The sequence below is a fragment of the Lycorma delicatula genome, chromosome 5 (assembly GCF_047948215.1).
Source record: "Lycorma delicatula isolate Av1 chromosome 5, ASM4794821v1, whole genome shotgun sequence".
Taxonomy (NCBI): Eukaryota; Metazoa; Arthropoda; class Insecta; order Hemiptera; family Fulgoridae; genus Lycorma; species Lycorma delicatula.
Window position 1 is genome coordinate 167,195,792 of NC_134459.1, and position 22,696 is coordinate 167,218,487.

Sequence of the window (22,696 nt, forward strand, 5' to 3'; positions counted from 1 at the left end):
TTTTCATAATTAATTTTATTTGCAATCACTTATTGGTAAGATTATTTTTTTTAAAAGTACGTTTTTTCAAAATTAAATTTCAAATAAACTTTCAAAAAACGTATTTGTATCAAAATTAACAAAAAAAAAAAAAAAAAAAATGTAATAGTCAGGTTTATTTTCTTTTTCTTTTTAGTAATTGTGTTCTAATTAAATTTGTCTATATGACAACAGAATCGAGTTGTATAGATAATAATTAATCAGTTCACTTCATTAAGTAATAAATATATGAAGTCATAATTTTCCTTTTAATTTTTATTAGTAAATTTGTTTTTTTTAATGATACGATGTATCTTACCAAACTAGATTTACCAACGAACATTAATATCCAGACTAAGAAATTTAAGCTGTTTATCATCCTATGGCATGTCTTTGAGTATTAAACTTAAATAGGGTGATATTAAAGTATGGAACGACTTCATACTTCAAAATCTACATAGTTAGAAAATTATTTTACGATATGTTTGAATGATTTGCAATTTTGGATTCTCTAAAATTAATCAAATTTTTTTAAAAATAGGAACGTGAACGTGATACTTGATTTTAATGTCAACTTTATGAGAAATACTATAGTGAAAACCGTTTTGGATGAATGCCTTTGCAATGCGTTTTAGTTATATTTCATAAGTAAGTTACCTATTGTAATGGGTACCATGATTAGACTTCCGGAAAATTTCAACATACCTTCGCGTTTCACATCTTCAGACCCCAAAACCATAATCAGCTCAAAATTTTTTTTGTGTTTGTGTGTGTGTGTGAGTGTGTATGTATGTGTATGTAAAATATAATTCACTTTCTTGTGTCATGATAACTGCCGTAATTTTGCGCCAATTACTTTCAAATTTTACTTTAAAGTAACTCGACCGAAAATCTCGGTTGAGTTTGTTATCGGCCAAAATTTCACCATGGGAATAGGAATGGGGTGGTTTTTTCGAAAAAAAATATGGCTATAACTTTCTTATTAAGTAGAATATCGAATTCGTTTAAAGTTCCTACTATTTTTTTAATAAAGGCCTAACATTTACCTAAACACTGGCCCAGGGAATGAAAAAAGGAGGATTTTGAAGACAAAAAATAACATATCTCCCTTAATAGGCACAGTATCAAATCATTTTAAAGTGGTCGTTAATCTTATAGATATTACCTAAAACTTTTGTCTGTAACAATTATTGATATGACCAATCATTTCGGCAAGGGATGACCAAAACCAAAAATCTAAAAAAAGAAAAAACAAAATATCGCTATAATTTTATTATTAAGTAAAATATCGAATTCGTTTAAAATTCTTAATATTCTTTGGATAAGGACCTAGAAATTATATTAGTAAAGTTTTTTTATATCACCAACAATTGGCCCAGCGGATGAAAAAAAAAGGGTTTCGAAGACAAAAAATATCATACCTCCCTTAATAGGCACAGTATCGAATCGGTTTAAAGTGATCGTTAGTCCTCTAAAGATTACCTAAAACTTTTATCTAAAATAATTTTTGATATGACCAACGCTTACGGCAAGGGATGACCAAACTTTTGCTGGAATTGTAAGATGGGGGTTGTATGCTAAACATGTGAAACGCTTATTTACATCCAACCATTGACGTATTGAGTAAATTTGAAGTTTTTCTTGACTTTAAGGTGGAAATATTTTTTATCCCCTACTTTGCACCGGTAAAATCTACCTCCGCCATCCGGCGTGCCGAAAAGGATTTTTTTTATAAGCAATCAAAGTTAAAAAAACGTAAAAATCACGGTAGTAGATAAAATTCCCCCGTAGTAATTTTTTTTTTTGTATTACCTTCGTAATTACATCCAAACTTTTAACAGTTAATGTGTAAATTAACAAATTAATCAGTGAAACTCAATATGGTTTCAGAAAGGGGATTGGGACTAACGATGCTATAAACGATTTATCTGATTTTGTCAATATTAACTTAAATAAATGTAACCATGTAATCTTACTTTTTTTAGATTTTCGTAAAGCCTTTGATACGTTAGACCATCATAAACTTCTAGATGCCCTAAATTGCTTTATAAGAATATAATATATATATATAAGATAAGCTTTATAGAGCTTCCCGCTCTTCTCGATGGAAGGACTGGAGGAATTTCTACGGTTGCTAAAGGCCAGAATAGCATCTGATCCCGACGGTATACGGGCAAGGTGCTCAAGCTCGGGCGCTGTAGGTCCCGTCTACTTCTGTAGACATATATATTGCATGTCTGGAGGCTGGGCCTATCAGCCTCAGATGCAAGACCGCGTGTCTTGCGCTGATTCCCAAGGGCAAAGGAGACCCCAGAATCGCCGAACTGCTACCGCCCATTGTGTATACTTGACACAGCTGGAAAGGTATTGGAGAAGCTGTAAAAGAAAGACTTGTTGCGGTGATGAATCTGGCAGGTGGCCTGTTACCCAATCAGTATGGTTTCCGACAGGGTCAGTCGACCCTATATGCACTCCAAGAGGTTTTTGAGTCAGCGAGGCGAGCAAAATACGACAATCATTTTTCGCGCCGTGTGGCCCTTCTCGTTAAGTTGGACGTGAAAATCGTTTTCAACTCTGCACCGTGGAGCGATATGATTCGGGCTCTGGCGCATTCGTTCCACGTGCCTTGATACCTCTTCAGAATGGTGGACGCATACCCGTGGAATACCCGTCTCATCTACGAGACCGCGGCAGGCAGGCGTAGGACTGGGATCACGTCGGTGGCGACAGAGGGGTCGATTCTTGGCTCCGATATTTGTAAGGCCGTCTATGACGGTCGATGAGGCTAGATGAATCGGCCTTGGTTGGGTACGCTGACGACGTTGCGCTACCTTTCGCAGACCGCGGCATGGAGCGAGCCCAACTGAGGCTCAGCCGAGCCATGCACAGGGTAAGTGCCTGGCTGGACGACCATGGATTGTCTCTTGCCCTCAGAAAAAATGAGGTCGTGGTTCTAACGAAGAAGGTTATTTACACCCTCCTCCCCTAGCTTCTCAGGGACGAGGTTGTCGAGACCAAGCCAGCCGCAATATACCTCGGTTTGATGATTGATAAGAAACTCAGCTTTGCTGAGCAGCTTTGAAGAGCCGCCGATAGCTATAACCACTCTCAGCCGGCCGATGGCAAATGTCAGCAGATCGAAGGCCAGCTGACATCGACTGCTGATCTCCAAAGTGCATCCCGTTCTGTTGTTGGGGGAGAAAGTGTGGACCTAGACATTATGATTCGAAAGAAACCGGAAGCGGCAACACACCGCGGCCTTACGAGTCGTTTCCGCGTGTCGGACGGTTTCGAGCCTGCCGTACTGCTGTTCGCCGGCGTCATACTTATTACTCTTTTGACATGGGAGCGCCAGGCAGCCTACAGGGGACGACGGGTAGGCGACGAAGACCGGGAGACTTCGCCAACGAGGAACGGACTGCAGGTTTCTCGCACGGCAGAAGTCCTCTAGACTCGCAGTCCGAAATCAGATCTTGGTCCCAGGTCGTTATCCTTCCGATCAGACCGTGATGGAGTGGCGGTATGGAGAGGTGGAGTAATAAGTAAACCAGTTTTTATCGGGTCACGGGTACTTCCGCGCTTATCTTTATGTCACAGGGAAAGCGCCGTCCCCAGACTGCCTCTCTTGCCCCGGTGTACGGGACGACGCCGAGCACACTTTTTCAAATGCCCTCGTTGGGTGGCAGATCAAGGGATTCTAGAGGCTGATCTTGGAGCACTCACTCCTCACAACGTGGTTACAATGCTCTGTGATGTGAGCAGCTGGGACAGTGTAGCCCGATTCGTCGGTAGCATTCTCAGGACCAAGAAGGATGACCTGGATAGTCGTGAAAATTAAGCAGCGGCCTTAAAAAAAATTTAAGCAATAGATTTTTAAATTTAGACTTTATCTTTAACAAAAGATACAATGTTGGCCTCTATTCAACGGTGTAGTAGGTATAGAATTATAGTTAAATTATTGAGCACTTATAAATTTCATGATTATAGAATAATATTTTACAAATACATAATGATACTTAATATAAAAGTTATCTTAGACACTGAATAACTCTTTACATGAAATCAAGTGAAATACTTTATTTATTTAACAAACGATTATATTATAAGTTGAGTTCACAATTCTTTAGAAAGCTACTGCACAATAACTATATTGCAAAAGATATTCACTAATTGATTATGAAATATTAATTTTTCACTTGACCTTTCCTTATTTTAATCTTGAACTCATCAAGTAAATTGTTTCTAATGATTTCTCATAATTTCATATAAGTAAGCTTCATTATACCTTAAGATTGAAAATGAAATAAAACAATTATCCAATAAAATAATAATTATGCATATATTACTCAGTATTTTATCTATAATATGTATACACAACTTCTATGAAAATTTTTAATCATCTGGTACAATTTATACATTTTCATTATGAGTTACTAAGTAACATAGATGTCCTACAGCGTACCCAACGTGGACAATTACGGAGGCACTATGGTTCCAAAGGAACATGAAATTCACGAATACGTAGAGCTTCCGTCTGTTCGTGAGGTTATCATAGAAAACATAGTTAAATATCAACATCTAGAAAATCATATCAACCACTTAGCGATCAACCTGCTTGAAAACAGCGGGGACGTCAGAAAGTTGAACGTCTCTATATGCTTAACTGAATGACAGTTTGCAGATACTTTGGCCAAAACTAGCAATATTATTTTTGTTTACTTCTTTATTTTTTTACTTATTACATGTTGTATTATTCTGGACAATTTCTACATTTTTATGTATCTATCTTCTAGCTATCGCTTGATTATTTGTTTTTATTGACTTCATTTGTTACTAGCTTGTCCGGGGGTGCCGTAGGGACGTCCTCAGCATCAAGGCCCTCCGGGCGGGTAGTGTTTTACAAAGATCGAATGTTTTTGTTCTTGATTAACGTAAAACTGTATTCCTATCTTCATCTCAACAACCAAAATACACTTTACTGGTTCTTAAGATCCAGTATGGACAATTATCATCGATTTTCGGTTTTCTAGTCATTTTTCAAGCTACTGTTTCTTCTGGTTAATTTCGGAGATGATATTAGTGTTTCTGATTTCATACACTTAGTAAAAAAAAAATATAGTAACCAGAAAAATAAACATTATTACTTCTTAAAAAAAGATGATATTTAACGATATTAGAAGAAGAATTCCGTTAAAAGAAAAACTACACATGATTCAGTCAGAGTACTCTATAACGGGCTCTAAATAGAACTGTCATATTATATTTAAAATTAATCAAAATTTCAGTATTAAATAATGATAGAATACAGTTGTATCATGGTTACTTTGAGTAATTACTTTTTGGCTATAGTTAATTATTTAATGGAGAAAAACAATTACATAGGTAAAAAAATAAATTATTAATATATATTTTGCGTGTATATCGTTTAAATAAATAAATATATTACTAAATTGATCGTTACTGAACTCGGGACTATTAAAATTTATTGATTTAATATTTATCACGAATATAGTTAATCAAGTATAAACCTGACTCCAAGGAGACATGTATTAACGAATCGGGATTTTTCGCTAGTGATTTATAAATTCTGGTGCATAGTCAATCAACAAGTATACATACACCTGACCCACCACGAGACATGTACTATCGAGTCGGGATTTTCCGCTAGTGATCGGTTCATCCCGGTGCCTGTGATGTGCTAGGCTAAGGGGGATAGATACACACACACACACACACACACACACACACTAACGCCCTTTAGTAGGGTAGGATTACTTGCTTATCGTTTGTTTTTATGGACTTTGAATTGAATTGCCTTCCGTAGTTTACTAATGAACTTTAAGAACATTGCTTGTTGATAATTTATGTTATGGATTGACTTATTATGGGAGTTCCTTAAGAACCCCTTATCGTGTACGTGTTACCAAACGATTTGCTTGTGGTTTCACTAATGGAGCCGATTATAAATATACGTACTAATTGTGGAAATAAAAGATAAAAAAATATCTTGTACAGTTTCATTTTTAAAAGTTAGGGTATATAAATCTGAAATTTTCGGAATCTATGTTTTGATTATAGTTTATTTCCAATCAATTTATTTTTTAAATGATAGTAAGGTAAGCTAAATATTAACGAATTAATAAAATAGGTTTTAATAAATAATTAGATTATAAATAATATATATATATTAATAAATATTAAAATAACAAAAGTAACAATTAAAAACCAAATCTAAATTCGTAGCTGTACATTTTCACAAAGTCGTTTTAAGAAAAGTATGACGTCAATAATCTTTTAGTAAAAATATATTAAAGAAATTTCGTTAAAAAAGAGTTCATAATAATAAAAGGTATTCAAAAAGAGGAAGTTTTTCACTAAGTACATCAGTTTAGAGTAACTTTTTTTTTAAACAAAACAGGATGATCCAACGGTGGACCCACACCATTATCAGGCGGTACTGAGCCATTACGAAAAATATATTGGGCGATAAACTTCGATCTGGACAGTAAACGTATTGCTTTTACAAAATCTTCTTTACCGAATACTCGTACATTTCTCAGATTACTCGCTATTTGAAGCATTCTCTGTAAACGAATATGAATTTAAAACGGTCTTTCGTTAAGTAATTTTTCATGTTTTTTCTTATAACAGTCGGTTAATGTGAACGTTCTTCAGGCAGTTCATAAAAAAATTTATGAATCAACGAAAAGCAGTTCTGTCTTTGATTTTGAGTATAATTTTAAAGACGACTTTCAAATCAAATCATGTCAAAGTTTCCTTTCAGACTGCCTTTCTTTTGACAACTTAAATTTCATGTATTCCCAAATTTTAGATAATCTCTGATCATGTACGAAGTCAGATTTTTTAAATATTCTTTCTCTGGAATCTTTAAGTCGTTTTGAATGAATTTGTTTTATTTCAAAAGAATATTCTTTACTGTTCCGATTAATGTCGTTTGTAGGCTTGGCCATATTTCCGTTTCGTAGAAGTTACAAGACTAAAAAGAGTACATTAAATTTTTTTTTGAGAAAAATTTGAAAAGACTTTAAAAAAGATAATAAAGAAAGTAAAAATATTGCACTGAAAAGAAAATATTTTTTCCGTTATGCCCTCAATTTAAAGTCTTTAAAACTTACTTTTGAAGTCGGTACCAAATTTTAGATGGCGTAAATTCATAAAAATTTCGTAATCCATACCTCGTGTATTTGTAATTCATTTAAAATTAGGTGCCGAAATAAATAATTAAGTTACAGAGATTGTACTGAGGGTATAGTTGAATTTTTTTTTTCTTTTTAGTGCAATATTTTTCTCAATATAAAATATAATTTAATAAATTATCTATTACTATTATGCATTCAAAAGTATAATTTTTTCTTTCTTTTCAATCTAAAGGAGGTAAAATACTGATGTAACTTAGTAGACGACTACGACTTGTTAATCTACTGTAAAAAAAAATTACTTCTTTACATTCATTAATAATTTCTATATAAATGTATAAAAGAACAATTGCTATTTATTTAGCGTTTTTTTATTTCCTGATAAACCTTGTTTATCAGAAAAGATTGTCAAATTTGGACCGCCACGAAAATATGTAACCAAGGCGAAAAAATGTTATTTATCTATCTAAAGGTTATTGATAACTCTGTCGAGTACCAATTCAATTAAACAATTTTAAAAAGCCCTTGACGGTGTTTTATTTTTTTTTTCTAATTGAAGCGACGTCTGATGAGAGTTGAGGTAAATATGGTATAATTTAAAACATTAATACATCACAAATTCAACAATAATTTGCAACCAAGACAAAATGACGGAGACGCGTGGTAGACGTATACGTTTGAACTTCTTTCATGAATTTTAAAGGCCTGTTTGGAAACGTCAGTTATTTTGTTCAATTACGTACAGTTTCAAAGGAACGTACTATAATATCGTAAGAAATTTATAAAAATACTAGTGGACCCGACATCAGTATGTGGTATTGTTCTTTAATAAATGCACAACACATACTTATGTGTTGTACTTATACTTATAAGTAACTTATTAAGTTAAAATTAGCAGGAATGTGGACGAAATTTCATTAATATGACTATTAGTATGACTACTAATAATTTGTGATTGTAATTGTTATCAATTTTGTATTATTGTAATGGGTTTATTGATTAATTATGTGTAGTATGGTTAGTATTTATTTTCACTAAATATTAAAATGTCTGATCAAAATTGAATTAAAAAATCGAAACGTAATAATTAGAGTAATTAATAAATTTTCATTCACATTAGTGGTAATTTTCACTTAAGATCATTCTAAAAAAGTACCTCTTACATTTTTTTTTTTAAATTTAATAATTTAGAAGTTTCATTCCTATGTTATAGCTTAATTAATCAATTAATAAAAAAATTAAAGCACTGTAAAAAATGCAACGTAGTTAAAATTTTAGTAGTAATTTTTATCATTTTTCTCTTTCTTTATTTTAACATCTGTTATATCAAATTTTAGATAATTGTAAATTAAAAACAATTTTAGAAAATTTTTATAAAATTTATCAGCTACAAAAATTATAACTTCAATTTTTTAAATATACTTTAAACTATAATTATTATAAGTAACTTATATTTTCATTTTATAAATGTTATAATTTATTTTACAAACTTACATTTTTATTTTCAAAGAGCCGTTCAATACTTCATAACTTGCATAGAATCAAATGAGAACTAACAATTTAAATGTGTAAGTTAGGTTGATTGTTATTAATAATGTATATCATATCAACATACGTTTTAAAATTAATCAACGGCAAATAGAATCTTTATTTATTTTGATTAATTATATGGCTGTGTTTATAAATATATATCATATACTAGCAAATCCGGCAATGCTTCGCTATTGCTAGATCTGAGTATACACATACAGATTAAATGACAACAATTGAAAGTTTCATAAAACCTTAAAAAAACTGAACATTAGCAATTTAACAAAATTTAACCTTTCACTTTATAAAAAGTCAGAATGTAAATAATTCCAATTGCCAGAACAGCACTACCTATTAGATTTAATTCAAACTACTCTCTAAACACAGTAGTCCGTTTAAAACACGAATTTTAATGTAATAACAACATTAAGATACGACGCAAGTAACTGATATACGAATAAGCAACAAAATAAAAAAAAAAATCCTAGAATCCCATCGCAGTACCAACTACCGGGTCCGATTGATATGCCAAAAAATAAAAATTTTAATTTAAAACGCGATCGCAACGCTGGCTACGGGATCCAATTGTGAGCCTTAACCATCCCAAGATCAACAACAACACATAAACAAATAAATAAATAAATTTAAAAAAACATTTTCTATCGGATCAAATTCTGAATCTAAACCATTCTCGAATCAACTTAATCACACACACAAAATTTCATCAAAATCAGTTCAGCCGTTTTGGAGGAGTTCAGTCACATACACACGCACAGAAGAAATATATATAAACATAAATAAGAAATTGCAGATAGATAATGCATTTTAAATAGATTGTATTAGATATAATTACATGTAAACAATTTTTATAATTTCTAATTCTTGAAAATAAAACAAAAGATACAAGAAACAAATGATTATAATAAATAACACGGTGTAATTAGTTATAAATAAACATTTACAGAGGGCATAAATATACCATGTATTATTATGGTATAATGAATATTGTAACTTTACTAATCTAAAATGTTTGTATTAATAAATTTCATTTTATTTAAAGGAAAGAAAAATGTTCCTAATTGCGTTATAATTTAACTACTAATCTTTACATATTTAACCATTATATATATATATATATATATATATATATATATATATATATATATATATATATGGAAATCCGAAAATACGTTCATCAAAGTAGCACTATAAAATGTATAATAATTATATTTTTAGATAATTTTATAACTTACAAAAAGACATAAAACCCTTTGAAAGCGAAAATAAAAATTATTTTTATTAAGAGTATAAAAATAACAAGTATTTTTGTTGGGTCATTTTTAGGATGGAAAAAATGTAGGTGTTTTTAATTACAAATGTTAGAAGATACTGGTTCTCTTTACGTATCTTTTTTAATTTAATTTAAAAAATCTGATGCGGACACCACATAACTAACTTGTACGTCTATTAAATTACATATACACATATTTTGGTGCATTTCATTTAAAATTATTTCATTTGAAAGTGAGATACGATCCTCCAATTCGGTAAGAAAGTAGACACTTACACAATTGCTGAAATATTAGTTTTTACTAACATCAAATATTTATACAATTATCAATCCAACAATCTTGCATGAAATATCAGGATAGAGTAAAAGTCCCTTAATTACTCGTATTACTAGATCAGTATTATACATATCTTCGTGAGTTGCTGATTAAAAAACGTTTCAGTTTTCCGGTGTGTCGTATAAATAACAGTTAATAATAAATAAATTATTCCGGTTAGTGAACTCTTGCATACCGGTTACAAATGTTAATTTCGACCTTACAGTGTAAAATATTCAGTTTTTAATATTCAATTATTTGGTTAACAATCAAAAATGAAAAAGAAACAATCATACAGGAAAAACAAAGATAACATGAAGAAATAAATCTCAAAAAAAATCAACAAAAGATGAATATGAAGAAGAAGAAAATGTTAAAACCAAAGAAAGAATAAAATGATTAAGAAAGGATGGTGAATATAAAGGGAGGGAAGATTTGAAAACTAAAGAACGTGTACACAAGTTGAATCAGAAGAATTATATCAAACGAAGGATCGATTAAATGATTGGCAAAATAAAAATAACAAACGAAATAACAATAACGAAATGATGATCAGCTCCGATTTAATTAGAATATTGTCCGACATAATCAGAGGAGTAATAAACTAAAAAAGAAGAATTTTTTGCAATTTATTAAAGATAAACCGTATGCCTCAATGTATATGTTGCTCTTGTGATGGTCTATTTTTCAGTCACTGTAATTAACTTTAATGTAGATATAATTAAAAGAAATTTCAGGATAATTAAATAAAATTAAACAGTAATTAAACTAAAAAATCCAACAATAATACGATTCTAAATTATAATTTTCAATTAATACTATATATCAGATGTTTCACCTATCACGATGATCGTTAGAACTTCGCCGGTAAGAGTACGCAAACGGTGAAGTCAAGGAACTTCGTTTACAGTTCTAAACATGACCTAACCTAAAAGTCAAATGAAAATGAGAAAAAAAATGAAAAGCTTGAAAACATTATATTTCAGTTCATTTAGATTTGTAATAAAGAATACTTTCAAAAAATACCTCGAATTTTGTTAGTCAACGTTTTTCTTCCATTTGATGAACCGCGGGACTAGAATATGTAATATTATTCATTTTTTTACAGTAACTTTACGAATCGCGCCGCTAGATAGCAATACTTGATAGTGCTACGTAGCGTACAAAACCTTCATAACGTACTTGAAATTATAAAATTTAAAATAAATTATACTCAGATTTTTTTAGTACTAAATGCTCTTATGTAAATGAAAATGTTGAAGATGAAACAATTTTTTTGATTAAATCACTTCTTAAAAAAAAAAAAAAATAAAAGTATTAGTTTACAAGAGATAATCCTATTTTTATTAAAAAATAAATAAATGAAGTAGTAATAAATTAAATTGGTAAAATCGAATTTAACGATAAAAATAGAGGAATACACTTACAAAGTGCAATATTACACCCGGATCTTCGATTCGTGAAGGTCATTATACTATTTTATTAAAAAAGGAAAAACATGGCATGAAGTGAATGATATGTCTATCGACAAAAAAATCGTGAAATTCTATTTGTTTTTTTTTTTAGAAAGGTAATAAATTTTAGTAATAAATGCATAAGATAATAACAATCAGTAATTCATAAAAAAATAAAAAAGTAATCTAGCAAAACGCAGTGATATAAAAAAAAATTATATGAAACTGTAAACCTTACAGTAAGAATCTCGCAGATTTCAATTCTTCCGCTCAAAAAATAAAATGTTCTGTAATATAAATAAAAGTGTTTTTAAAAAAAAAACAATCTGATATCAAAAAATTAAGTCTTTATTACATTTCTATTATCAAAATATCTTATTAATTTAGAATTCTCTTTAAAAATAAATACATTTCAAATATACGTAATAGACAATAGATGTACAGTAATAAATAATAAACAACGTTTCATCGTTCTATATAATAAGAAAAAATTTGTTATAAAACTTTTACCGGCCCGATTACATATGCACATATGTACGTAATAATGCCTATTAAATTACACATACAGATTTTTAAACGTATATAAAATTTTATTTCACTAATAATTTCTGATGCTTTTCTTTTTTTTTCTTATTATTATTCTTGAATAACTATTATTTATTGTATTTTTTTTTTACAATTACGGGTTAGTAAATAATTATTATTAAATCAATAAATTTAAATTAAAAAAAAAGTTAATAAAATAAATTAACAAAAAAGTTAAAAAAAATCAGATGAAGTCTGATTCGAACCATGAGCCTTCCCTTGTAAGAGTGAAATGTTTTATTAATTAAAATTTTATTTGGCTATAACTCTGGAACCAATGAATAATAAGCACCAGTTTTAATATATAGTTGAAAAGTTCTCCATGAAGACATTACAGCAGTTAAGAAAAAGCCCAAAATCCAATTTTTTTTGGAATTCTGGCTTTTTTGGAGACTTTTAGTTCAGTCGATTACAATCAATAGGGGAGGTACACAACTAGATATTATAACAGTCCTAAATCCAAAATTTCAACATCCTACGGCTAATCGTTTTTGATATATTCGAGAAACATACGCACGTACTTAAGTACATACATACGCACAGACGTCACGCTGAAACTAGTCAAAATGGATTCAGGAATGGTCAAAATGGATATTTCCGTTGAAATCTGAAAACCCAAATTTTTCCCGAAAACAATACTTCCCTTACTTCGTGCAAGGAAGTAAAAATTAATAAGACTTCGATATTTCGGCGTAGTTACTAAAACCGTATCTTAAAAGCAAACATAAGTTCTTTTTAATCATATACCAAATCGTTATTCTTAATAACGTAAAAATATATATTATTTTCTGTTTAGCATTCTTTAATAGTAACACATTATATATGTAGTAAATGTAGTTTTATTAGAAACCATACAAAATTTTATTTTTTTAATTAATTTAAAAATTAATTTTTTTGTTTTTTAAACTTCTAGACTACCGTTAGGTATTGCTTCAGAGGATGAGAGGAATGATTTATAGCGTGTGTGAAAATGCCACGCCTGACCGTGATTCGAATCCGGGCCCTCCGGATGAAAGACCGATACGCTACCACTCGCACCACGGAGGCCGGAAAAGAAACATTTTCCGCTCTCCGTCTATTTTCTGGCCTCCGTTTGTTTCCGTATTATTAACAAACGTAACCCAATCGTAAATGTCCAATAATGAAAGTGAATAAATTTAATTAATAACAAGATATTCGTATTTACCAGATTTCAAAAAGCCGGCAAAGTCCTACATGACTTATCCGGCTATTAGTAATAATAATTATTAAGAATTATAGCCAAAAAGCAAAAAAAGGACAGAATATAGACCGGGAGATAAATTATAAAAAAAACTTTTTCTTAGAATTATTCATATGTAGGTTAAGCTTAAAAAATTGGCTTAAGTAAATTTTGTTTAAATCTAGCACTCCCTTCAATAATACTCGTAGATAAAATAAAAAAAATAAAGTTTTGAAAAAGTTTTCTGTATCTTAGGTCCGGGGACTATAATTGAAGAAAATTGTAGACTCTTAATATAAATCTATACTTGAAGTATAAATTTTCAAAAAAATTTTGAAAAATTCTCGAAGTGATAGAGCAGCACAACAAAAAATATAAAATTTAATTTTAAGAAGAGGGTCGATTTTTTGAAAAACGTTTTTTATATTCATGTACGTACGTATATGCATAGTAGATAACAAATTTGCTTTAATAAAGTTTTCTCTGTGATGCCTCTGAAGAGATTCGAAATTGTTTCTTTCGCGGAGATCCCCAACCTCTTTACGAATTTAAAAAAAAAAAAAATTATATGATCAATGTCTCATACACAAATATAGAAATTAATGCCAAATTAGAAGAAAATCGGTTAGATCGATCCTGAGATTTGTTCGAGATGGAATATTTTATTGTTCGAGAACTAGTTGGACAATAAAACGTGAAGATTTACAAATCGCGATACCCCATTTTTGACATTATCACCATACTTCCCCTTTAATATAGCTATTCTAGTTATATTCTTTGGGAAAATAAAATTTAACATTTTACGAAGCAATTTAAAAAAAATAAATCGGTAGGTTTGTAGAATATTAAGTTACACTATTTCAAAGAACTCCTATTTATAATTATGTAGTTTAAATTATCCACAACCATAAAGGCAAAGAAAGAAAATTATTCACGTTAATGACTTCACATTCAATGAAAATATTGTCGTTGCTATTTTCCTAATACAAAAATTACAACATATTAAGTTATTGCAAATTAAATGATATAAAGTCGTTTCTAATACATCAAGGTTTACACACGCCAACACCAATACTGTTATGTATGTATATATAAAGAATTTTTAAATTGATATTTTACTATTTTTAGATTAAGGATTCTCAAAACGCCAATAAATAAAAATCTAGGAAATTGTTTTTGAATTGATAACAATAATTTATTTTTCCTTTATACTCAAACAGACGGGACAATAATATTGAATGTATAGACTTAGTTTTCAAGAAGAAAAGGATAGATTTTTATTCCAGGAATAATGTTGGTTTTAAATTTTTCCACATCTTTAAAATACAAGTGTAAATATAATTTTCTATTTATGATGAAGCATAGGCTAAATTTGAATACGTTTTTTGTTGAAATAATAATATTGAAACGGTCGAACAGATCTAAATCAAATATTGGTTACGTTGTATATTTAATAAATAAATCAGTATATATACATCAGATTTCAATATAAGCCTTTCTGCCATTTTTAAATTTCAGGAAAGCTAAATTTACCATAAACTGTTTGTATACTCACTCATGCCTAAATATTTGAACGGATCGAAATAAAATATTGAAATATTAAAATTGTATTTTACAAATATTTTTAAGTATTATATTATCCCGCGTACATCCATTTATATTTGAACATAAATGTGAGTTAAATTAAAAAAAAGCACGATTCGATTTGGTTAAAATTTATTTAATATCAAACAAAACCTCTTTTTTCCTTAATTAATGAATCAAATATTTTCGAATAGAATATAACAACTTGAAATTTTAAAAAAAATTCAAGTTCTTACATTATGTTTTTTTTTTTTTTTAATTTTCTTCGTAAATTAAAAATAAAAATATAAATCAAAAAATAATAAAATAAGTCACCTTCTTCGGGTACTTCATCTTCTGTTTCATTAGTTCGAACCGGGAATATTGAACAGGATAATCCAGAACAGGTTGCCATCTGTAAAAATGAATAGAAAATAAATTTACCTAATATTTTATTTTATCATATAATAATTATTTTATTTAATTCAATTATAATATAATATTAACTGCCATATTATTTTATAATTGTTATTTTGGAAAATAAATAAACAAAATATTTTAACGCTTTCAGTTTTCAAAATATTTGTTACCGATTTAATGGATAAAACAAAATAATTTAGTAAAAATTATTTATGTTTAGATAAATCAAATTTATTTGCTATAATAATTATCTTTTATAAATGTTTTAAATTACTTTTTCATTGTATTGTGTTTAGTTTTTCTAATTATATTAGAATGAGTAAAAATAAATTAAATGTCTGTACTATTATTAAGTTACATTTTCATTGTGTTTTGTTTAGTTTTCTTTAATTAAATGAGAATGAATAAATGAAAATAAATTTTTTGTTAGGAATATAACTGTGTTAGTTTACTTATGTGAACCGGAATAATCAGTTAATAATTTTATTATGCAAAAATATTTTTCTTCTCTTATATTTATTCAGATTTATATATATATATATTTATTAAACAAAAATCTGTTTAAATAAATTTCAATTGACAAAACGTGACCAATAAATTCACGTGTCGTATTTACGTCATAAATTATAAAATATTAAAATAATACTTTATTTTACTAAAATATTCTTTTCAGTAAATTTTCTTTTGATTCATTTAAAGTACTTAATATTTTAAATTAAATAAATTCTTTTTTGAATTTATTTATACGAGGGTCATTCAATAATTACAGACAAATGACTAGCAAAATTACTATTTATTCACTGAAAATGAAACTAAAACTACTTTTTATCAAAATTCAGGACTATACTAAAGCACTTAACTCATTTACCTTTTAATGTTTCTGTTTCAATAGTAAAGAAAGTTGTTTATCTTAGTATCTAAACGATTTTAGTACCGTATTCTTGTCCAGCTAATTGACAGGAGATCGGGACTGTATATAGGTGTGGCAATACTTCATGACCCGACTTTTGAATAGCTTCCCGTGTCTTATGAGCGGTAATGGGTCGGACATTAACATGCCAAAGATATACTTCCACTTTATTTTCTACCATACCACAGTATTGTGCATATACCATGCTCGCTGTTGATTGTACGTTGATTTTCCGAAAATCTCAAGAAATTTGACCTTTACACTTCCAAAACACTATATAATCCCCTTATTGACTGAGGCATAGGTTTTGAATTTTTCCTGTCGGGAGAACTCGGATGTTTCCATTTCATATTATTTCGTTTGGATACTACTTTAAAATTATGAAACCATCTTTCATGAAGAATTATTATGCTATCTGAAAAAGCATTACCTTCCGCTAAAATCGTCATTAGATTTCAGTGGAAATGGGAATTCGAGTGTTTTCGTGATTTTAAGTCGAACGTACCAATCTGGAACATTTTTTATGCGGATAATGAAATAGATAATGCCGATCTGCATTACTGAAATTTTCAATATTTTCCTGCGTATATTCACAAGAATTATTACTTTACATTACCTTAAATGCCATTACATTAATGTCATTTTGCAAGCGTTAGTCGAAACTTCCACTACGATGAAAATCTATTATAAAACATATAAATTGTTCCGTCCTACTTAAATTGTTAGATACAAAAATTTGCACGATTAATACACGTTTTTTCATATTGTTTTAATATTAGCGAGTGAATTTCGGCCGATTTTACACCTCAAGAAAATTAAAGATCCATTGAACAGGTTTCAAGCGGAGCCGACATTTTGAAATAAACAAGACAGGTGATAATAAAACGGATCTTTTGAAATTGGTTTTTCTACATTTGATGTGCCAACTTGAACGTCAGACAGTTTCAATATAAATCTGTTAAACATTTTTTCTGCTCTTCCTATTAGTCGTTTTAATTATTGAATGACCCTAGTAATTATCAAAATAAATGTAAGTATAAAAATTCTTCAGGATACTTAGTAAATTGATACGCATGCAGTAACAACGGAACTAAACAGGGAGATTTTGTTTTTATATGTGTAACAGTAATGAGTGTAATGATTTTACAGGATAATATTTTGATTTTTATACGAAATAGTAATTGTTTTTTTTTTATTATTATTATTTACTAGCAGATCCGGCAATGCATCGCTGTTGCTAGATTTAAGTATATAAATGAACACAATTGCAAGTGTGATAAAATATTAACAAAATGAACATTACGTAAATTCACAAAATTTAATCATTCCTTTTTACCCTTTCACCCTTCCTTTTCCCCTTTTGTTTTTTCCAGTTCCCCGATTTCCTTTTTCCTATTTTTATTTTTACCATATCCCTTTCCTTTTATCCCATTTCCCCTTCCCTTTCCACTATTCCCCTTCCCCCTTTCTTTCCTTCCCCCGTTTATATTTCCCTTATTTTCCTTTCCCCCTTCCTCTTTCCACCTTTACATTTTCTTTTTTATCCTTTCCCCCTTTAAATTTTCATTTTCCTTTTTTTTATTTTCCCCTTCTTCCCTTTTACTTTTTTCAATTTTTTCCCTTTCTCCCTTTTTCCCCGCGCGTAAATCGGTCCAGTAGTTATTTAGTTTATAGCGAACACACATCGGAAACATTGAAATGGAATCGTAAAATATTTAGCATATGTTGCTTTTACGTCCAACAGATAGCGCTGTTTTTCAAAAAAGCATGTTTTTACCTATGACAGGTGGGATATCTTAGATATATAAATAGTAGGTATATATAAAAACACGCTCGTATTTGAATGCAACGATATGTCAAAATTTCAAAGCAATCCGTGAATAACTTTCGGAGATGTAAGATTTTGAACAAACGGACATTTATCTTTTTAATTGTATGGATTAATAGGTAAATTAATTTTGCTTTAATATTTAAAATAAAAAAAAATAATAATTTCGATTTTTAAGTAACTAGAAATGTAATTAACATAACTTCATACGGAATTTCAATTCAAACGTATTATCAATTGAAAAATAACCTTTAGTTACTAAAATAAAATCTTTTAAGCTGAAAAAAATTGAAAAATGTTTTAATTTTCCAGTTTCTATTCTCTGTTTCAAAATATACAGTTTGTTTCCTTTTATTCAGAACTTAAAAATTACTTTTCCATCAGGGCTAAAATGTTCTGTTATTTACTTTTAAAACTTTTACTTGCCCGTCTATCACTATAGCTGTAGAAGGGAAAGTGTTGTAATAGGTCCAGTTTGGCCATATGCGGAATTCACCCGATCTTGATTTTTTAGCACCTAAGGAACACAAAAAACCTGAATGAAAATTTTCCGGATGTTTGTATGTACGTGTATGTGTTCGGTGTCTCACACTTTATATCTCCAGAACTACTTGACCGATTTTGACCGAACTTAATCAGATTACTTCTGTATATGGAGCATTGATGCCATTAAATAATTAACTTCAAAGATCAAGGGGCTCCTGCTGTAGAGCGAGGTCACCCTCAGTATCTCGAGATTTCGCCTAATTAAGGTCTTATTTTTCTTACGCTCATTTTTTTCTTTTTTTTATTGATTATATCGCCTTATAAGTTTGAAATTTGTGCATTGAATATGGAAATGGAATTTGTAGCGTATGAAAAATGCCATGCCGGGCCGAGATTCGAACCCGGGACCTCCGGATGAAAGACCGAGACATTATCTGTCCGCCACGGAGATCAGTATTTGTTAACAATTAAAAAATAATAATATTTGCAAAAAAATATTTTTCAAAGTCGCACCCTCACCCCAAAATATTCTCTAAACTAGTGGCTCAGTGGGTATACAGTACTGCGTCAATAGTCGTACCCTCTTGTCACCACGAGGAGTTGTAGCCTAGCACTAACATACTGCTGTACAAAAATATTAAATTTAAATAAAATTATAAATATTTTTAATTAAGTTGTGTGTGTAAACCGTGCATCAGAAAAAGTCGCATGACGGATAAGTCCTACAACTGTGTTGTCAGCTTTTTTTTTACTTTACAAATAAATAGAACAAATATTAAAAAAATGTTTATATTGATGTGTGTATCAAGGTGGTTTAGACAGTTATGTATTCACCTACAAAAGTTGAGATCAAACAAGAAAGATTGTGTTGTAAGACCAACGACTCCATGATTCTTTAGTGCCCTCGATCTCAGTATATATTATTATCGGGCAATATATATATATATATATATATCAATAACTTATTTTGTTGTATATTTCTGGAATGCAATAAGTAACAGAATTACTATTATAATAGGTTAATATATTATATTATATTTTTTTAATACATTGTAAGGTTAATTATATAACCACCAAAACGAAAAAAAAAAAAAACGTTTTTACACTTTAAAAGTTTCATGCTGTAAACGTATTTTGTTAAAATAGGAGTCACAAAAGGAATTATTTCATCATAATGATATAAATAGAAAATGGAAAATGAATTGCGTAACTTGAGCGGCATAACCAGGAAAGTTTTGCAATTTATTGCCGGCTTTGTTTAACATTTTATGATTCTTAAAATATTTACAGAAATTTAATTAGCAGTACCAAAAATAAAAATCTGATGTGGACACCACATAACTTCCTTGTACGCCTATTAAATATATACTCACATTCTTTTAAAATATAAATATAAGACAAATTTAACGAAAAGTAGATAAAATTTTATTTCGTTAACCTCTGATATTTATTCCTACTTTTTATTGTTATTATTGAATTATTATTTATTGTAAAACTTTTTTTACAATCAGAGGTTTATACGAGTAATTATTAATAAATCAATATAGTTAAATTAAAAAAAAAATAAAGTTAAAAAAAGGAGATGAAGTCAGATTAGAACATATGTGCCTTCCCCTTGTAAGATCCAAATATTAGATTGATTAATATTTCATTAGGCTATGACTCTGGAACCAACGAAAATAAGTACCAGATTTTCGTTGAAAATCTTTCAATGAAGGCTTACTACTGCAGTTAAGAAAAAGTCCAATATCCAATTTTTTTTGGATTTCGGGATTTTTGGACGCTTTTGATCCAGTCGATTGCAATCAAAAGTAAAGGTACAAAACTAGATATTACAATAGTCCTAGATCCAAATCCTACGACAAATCGTTTTTGAGTTATGTGAGATACGCCGAAACTAGTCAAGGGATGGTAAAAATCGATATTTCCGTTAAAATTTGAAAACCGAAATTTTTCGCGATCACAATAATTCCTTGTACGGTACAAGGAAGTAAAAATGAAAAAAATATATTAAAAAATCTTATACACCTTTTTTGAGATAATCAATTTTGAAATTCAAATTTGATAGTGATAATGAACCATATATTGACTTTCTCATATATACAACAATCTATATATACAACTTTCTCTTTCAGTTTTTCTGAATTTTTTCATTCTATTAGATTCCTTCTAAATTTTTATGTACGTTTTTTAATGTATAATATACCAAATAACAGTTGTTTTTATTAAGACTTATATTGATTTATATTTTACCATACCTTGAAGAATAAGTAAAACATGAAATATTTAATTTTGTATAATAGTAAAATTATATATCCTGTTTATTATTTAACTTTAAAATATATATTTTTTTAAGAAAAATGTGATATCCTAAAGGAAAATTATTAAGCGAATAATATAAAGTATTCTAAAGATCATCTTTCCAGTAAAGTAAAAATCATTTGTTAAATTTTTTGACGAAGTGCCGTCGAATTATTAGTACAGATATGTATTATTTTTTCCTCATGAATTGATAAGGTTTTTTTCATATTTTATTCAGATGTGGAAATCGATTACACTAAGGGAAGACTATTTCAATATGAATAAATTTTAAAGCAACGAAACGATGCGTAACAGAAATGCAATTTATATACAGTTAAATATGGAAATACGTATCTTCTGAACCAAAGTTACATGTGTTCTTTTCGTTTACATTTTTTTTATCGTTTCTTAATATTAAAATTACGTTCTAGAAGCTAATACAGAGTTTATCTCATGAAGCGACATTAATTGAAACTAAATTATAATTCGTTAAGAAACAATTATGTTGCAATAATATTCATGGAGTGAACACATTTTCGTTAGAAATAATCAATTCAAATTATTTTAGTAAGAAGTAATATTTAATATTTAAATTAAGTACTAAGTTGGTGTAAATCATATTAGTGTCTTTGAAGCAAAATTGTAGTAACTTTAACCAGTCGGAATTGATTATTATGCTGAAGTACATACACTTAAAAAGATTTTATGAAGTTTGTTATTTGTGTGTAGAGATTAAAGGTCAAATTAAATAAAGAACAAGGTGGTTGTTACACCATCTCTCTAAAATGTTACGTAGTCTTTTTCTTTTCAAGTGTAATGCCGGCGCTTGCCTCAATGGAGTAGTGGAAGGACAACCACAAGTTTCGCCTGTATTTACATATTCCTTTTTATAACTTGTAGCGTACTTTTCAATTTTTATTCAACATTTTAGAGTATAATAATTTTCACCATCGCATAATAAAGGATACGAAACGATTTATAAATAAATTTATTATGTTTGTCAAAGTTATTTTCGATAATTGGGTTACATACTAGTACTTTCTAAAATAAAAATTAAGTATAAATTATATAATTCCGTCTAAAAGAGTAGTTACGGCTTTGATTAAATATAAAATTTTTTTTAAAGTAAGCTTTATTTAAAAATTACGTACTTGATTTTATTTATTTTTAAATGTTCGTTACCTATTTTTTCTGAAATCTCTTCTAAACGATAAAAAGAAAATACTCATCTGAAGATAGACTGATCCCTCAGGGAATCTCATTTTGAGAACAAAAGACTGACTCCCCTGGGTCCAGAGTGGGTTGAAGCTTTTCTTAAAACTATGAACAGGCTACTTATATCACACCTACACTATGCACCTGCTATTTATAGGGAAGTTACTACTCATCAACATTAATATTACACATCTAACATCACCAAAATTTATCTTACGTATAAGTTTTGTGTGTGTTGTGCTCTTTTATAAACGCTAAACTTATATGTAACATTTTTCTTAAAAATTGCAATGGTTATTATCTTAATGGTAGCAGTCAATCCACGTCTTTGTGGTTAATCCCACAAATAGAATACAAAATATGATTGATAGATCAACAATCAACTTCATAATGCAAAATTTTGGGAAAGTCAAAGAAAATA

At 29.3% G+C, this 22,696-nt stretch overlaps 1 protein-coding gene across 1 annotated transcript in view; it reads right to left on the minus strand.

Annotated features, from left to right (window-relative positions):
• LOC142324583 (very long chain fatty acid elongase AAEL008004-like) overlaps window positions 1–22,696 on the minus strand; it is a 174,855-nt gene that overhangs the window by 119,900 nt on the left and 32,259 nt on the right. Inside the window, exon 2 of the mRNA XM_075365429.1 lies at window positions 15,452–15,530. Coding sequence (XP_075221544.1) covers window positions 15,452–15,530 — 79 coding nt within the window. The remainder of the gene's footprint in view (window positions 1–15,451; window positions 15,531–22,696) is intronic.